General features: G+C 41.2%; 1 protein-coding gene across 1 annotated transcript; it reads right to left on the bottom strand.

Annotated features, from left to right (window-relative positions):
* Positions 1-2760: 2760 nt before the first annotated feature.
* Positions 2761-3780, bottom strand: LOC107132393 (histone H2B type 1-L-like). The gene has a single exon (XM_015468841.3). It carries the CDS (start codon positions 3778-3780, stop codon positions 3400-3402), a length of 381 nt encoding a protein of 126 aa, XP_015324327.1. The 3' UTR covers positions 2761-3399.
* Positions 3781-4034: the final 254 nt, after the last annotated feature.

Below are 4034 nucleotides of genomic sequence, written 5' to 3'. Positions count from 1 at the left end.
CATTCTATTATTTCATGATTTTCTTTTCGAATTGCCAGTGAGCTGAAATTCAGGACCAATGAATGGTCTCCCATCTAGCTTTCCATAAGTCTCTCCTGATTTGAGTGTTTTACTTTTCACTCACAATCTTTTCCCTAGACTGTATCTTTATAATATCAACTAAATAAGATTGGAAACAAGTAATAAAATTCAACAAGAACTCTAAATTGAATAGATAAGAGTCTACTTTCTCTTACCAATGATGTTTGCCCAAGTCTTAGTTGAAATAGATAAGCAGAGTAGATGTCCAGCAGCTTACTTTTCAATAGCTATTTGCATTTTAGACCTTTAATCTGATCCTTTTATAAGCAGCTTTCACATTAACATAGCTGACATTCTTATCTAAAATCCAGAAAGCCCCTTCACTGGGAGAGTGAAGGGTAAGGAAAGTCATTTTGAGGATACCACTTCTTTCTCTTGAAAGTAATCAAACCTCTAAAAGATTTTATGCAAGTAACTTAGTGAAAAGCTCACTTATTTGAGGATTGTGTTTGTTTGTTTGTTTTAATCCAAAACCCAAAGGTAAGAGTAATTTATTTCGCTTTATTTGTTTTTATTTACTAGTTGATCTTTAGTATCCTAAGTGCCCCCAGGACATTCAGCTTTCAAGGCTTTCTGCTTTCTGGCCATATGGATGTACAGAAAAATAGAATATTAAATATATTTGTACCTAAAATTAATTGGTTCTTGATTAGAACTTTCCAATATATATAGTTGGCAGCCCCCTTAAAGGGCTTCCCATATGGCACTAGTGGTAAAAAAAACCCTTCCTGCCAGTGCAGAAGGTGCTGGAGATGTGGGTTCAGTTCCTGGGTTGGGAAAATCCTCTGGAGGAGGGCACGGCAACCCACTCCAGTATTCTTGCCTGGAGAATCCCACAGACAGAGGAGTCTCATGGGCTATATCCATAAGGTCACAGAGTCAGGCATGACTGAAGCGACTTAGCATGCACACATGTATGCAGCCCCCTCAAAAGGGCGAGGTACATGTAAACTGTGGCATTCTCTATATTTCAGTGTCTTCTAATTATATGTAATTAGTCAAAAGGCAAAAAAAAAAAAAAATTTCAGACATGTGTCTTAACTGAATTAATTTTTATTACATTTATTAATGAATGCATTGCAAGGACATCCAACCAGTCCATCCTAACGGAGATCAATCCTGGGTGTTCACTGGAAGGACTGATGCTAAAGCTGAAACTCCAATACTTTGGCCACCTCATGCAAAGAGTTGACTCTTTGGAAAAGACCCTGATGCTGGGAGGGATTGGGGGCAGGAGGAAAGGGGGATGACAGAGGATGAGATGGCTGGATGGCATCACCGACTCGATGGACATGAGTTTGGGTAAACTCTGGGAGTTGGTGATGGACAGGGAGGCCTGGCATGCTGTGATTCATGGAGTCACAAAGAGTCAGACACGACTGAGCGACTGAACTAACTGAACTGAACTGAAAGTGAGCTTCCAAATGATAATATAGTCATTATCCAAATATTACTGAGTAGATTCTTTGACTCTTTGAGTTTTTAAGAAAGATTATAGACAATAAGCTGCTGCTAAGTCGCTTCAATCCTGTCCGACTCTGTGCGACCCCAGAGACAGCAGCCCACCAGGCTCCCCCATCCCTGGGATTCTCCAGGCAAGAACACTGGAGTGGGTTGCCATTGCCTTCTCCAGTGCATGAAAGTGAAAAGTGAAAGTGAAGTCGCTCAGTCGTGTCTGACCCTCAGCGACCCCATGGACTGCAGCCTTCCAGGCTCCTCTGTCCATGGGATTTTCCAGGCAAAAGTACTGGAGTGGGGTGCCATTGCCTTCTCCCGATAGACAATATAAGCCAAAGGAAATAGGATGAAAGATTCTACATATTTACACTAAATAAGATACTTGTCCCAGAGAAAGAAGACAAGATCTGCTTGAAACTGTTTAAGCAGATGAGCAGGTCCCATATTTGAGGAAGGTTGTGTTTAGAGACAAAGGAGATCAAACCAGTCAATCTTAAGGGAAATCAACCCTGAATACTCATTGGAAGGACTGATGCTGAAACTGAAGCTCCAGTATTTTTTTTCACCTGATGCAAACAACCGACACATTGGAAAAGACCCTGATGATGGGAAAGATTGAGGGCAGAAGGAAAAGAGGGTGTCAGAGGAGGAGAAGGCTGGATGGCATCATCGATGCAATGGACATGAACTGGGCAAACTTTGGGAGATGGTGGGGGAAAGGGAGGCCTGTCGTACTGCAGTCCGTGGGGTCAAAAAGAGTCAGACATGACTGGGTGACTGAACAACAACAGCAATGTTTATACTTGCCGTTCTTTACCTTTGTTGAGATACAGAGCTTCCTGTGATTTACAAGTACTATTGTTTCCCTTCCTTAAGAAAATAGGACATAGATATACACACATAAAATGCTCACCAATCTCATTTTATCTCAGATTATCTCATTTTGAAAAAAAAAATGAAATCAAATCAGATACACAAAATGTTTTCTGATGCATGTGTATAAGTTTTGCATCTAAAGAGGATATGAATTCCAACGGCCCTCAAAACCATGTTATTTTCTCAATGGGTTATTTACAGTTTTAGTATTGATAAAGAAACCTAACACTTAAAAGTAACTTTAAAGATTATAAGTTGGACTATTTTGGAAAGCAATTTGGAAGTAAGGGTCACTGACTTTTGAATGAGCAAATGAATGAGTATTCATATACAAAAGTCATAGCAGTGCATATGTGCTAACTCACTTCAGTCATGTCTGACTGCGAGTCTATGGGCCATAGTCTGCCAGTCTCCTTTGTCCATGGGATTCTCCAGGAAAAAATCCTAGAATGGGTTGCCATGCTCTCCTCCAGGGGATCTTCCTGACCCAGGGGTCGAAACCAGGTCTCTTATGTCTCCTGCATTGACAGGGAATTCTTTACCTCTAGTGCCACCTGGGATTAAATTCTAATATAAGCTAGCATGTCTTTAATACTTTCTATATACTGAGCTCATGCTTTTCTATGGGTTTTAAGTCACTTAGTCCTAAAAGCAATTGCCATTAGATACTATTTATTATCCATCATTTTAAGAATGAAAAAGAAAAAATACCCTGAAGGTTAGAAGTATTAATGACTAACCCCACAGCTCAAGTAGTAAATGGCATAGTTGAGACATGATCCAGGTCTGCCTACACTTATGCTTTTACTAGTGCACTTTTCAGGGTATGTGAAAGTGAAAGTGAAGTCGCTCAGTCGTGTCCGACTCTTAGCAACCCCATGGACTACAGCCCACCAGGCCCTCCGTCCATGGGATTTTCCAGGCAAGTGTATTGGAGTGGGGTGCCATTGCCTTCTCCATTAACAGCGGCTAGGCATATTATATTTACTTGGAGCTGGTATACTTGGTGACAGCCTTAGTGCCCTCCGACACGGCATGCTTGGCCAGCTCCCCAGGTAGCAGCAAGCTCACGGCAGTCTGGATCTCCCTGGATGTGATAGTCGAGCACTTGTTGTAATGCGCCAGGTGTGATGCCTCGCCAGCGATGTACTCGAAAATGTCGTTGACGAAGGAGTTCATGATTCCCATGGCCTTGGACGAGATGCCGGTGTCCGGATGGACTTGCTTCAGCACCTTGTACACGTACACGGAGTAGCTCTCCTTGTGGCTGCGCTTGTGCTGCTTGCCGTCCTTCTTCTGGGCCTTGGTCACAGCTTTTTTAGAGCCCTTTTTAGGGGCAGGAGCAGACTTAGCCAGTTCAGGCATGTCTATAATGACAACACCCAACAACACAGAAAGGGTATGGATTATGTTAATGGAAAATCTGAGACGGCCTAAATATTCAATAATAAAGGAAAGTTTAAGCACTCCATAATTATAAATATAAGATGGAATATAAGAAAGACAAAAATTAAATTTAACCAAATATAGTAATGTGGTGGAAATGCTTATAATAGGAAATTAAGTGTATGAAAGTAGTGTAAAAAAATACTCATGTTGGAAATATATATGTGCAATAT

This window comes from Bos taurus, chromosome 4 (genome assembly GCF_002263795.3).
Source record: "Bos taurus isolate L1 Dominette 01449 registration number 42190680 breed Hereford chromosome 4, ARS-UCD2.0, whole genome shotgun sequence".
Lineage (NCBI taxonomy): Eukaryota > Metazoa > Chordata > Mammalia > Artiodactyla > Bovidae > Bos > Bos taurus.
The sequence above is the reverse complement of the archived record's forward strand: the minus strand, read 5'-3'. Positions and strand labels throughout refer to the sequence as shown.

Coding starts and splice junctions, on each gene's coding strand:
- LOC107132393 (XM_015468841.3), bottom strand. CDS start 3,780: ATGCCTGAACTGGCTAAGTCTGCTCCTGCCCCTAAAAAGGGCTCTAAA.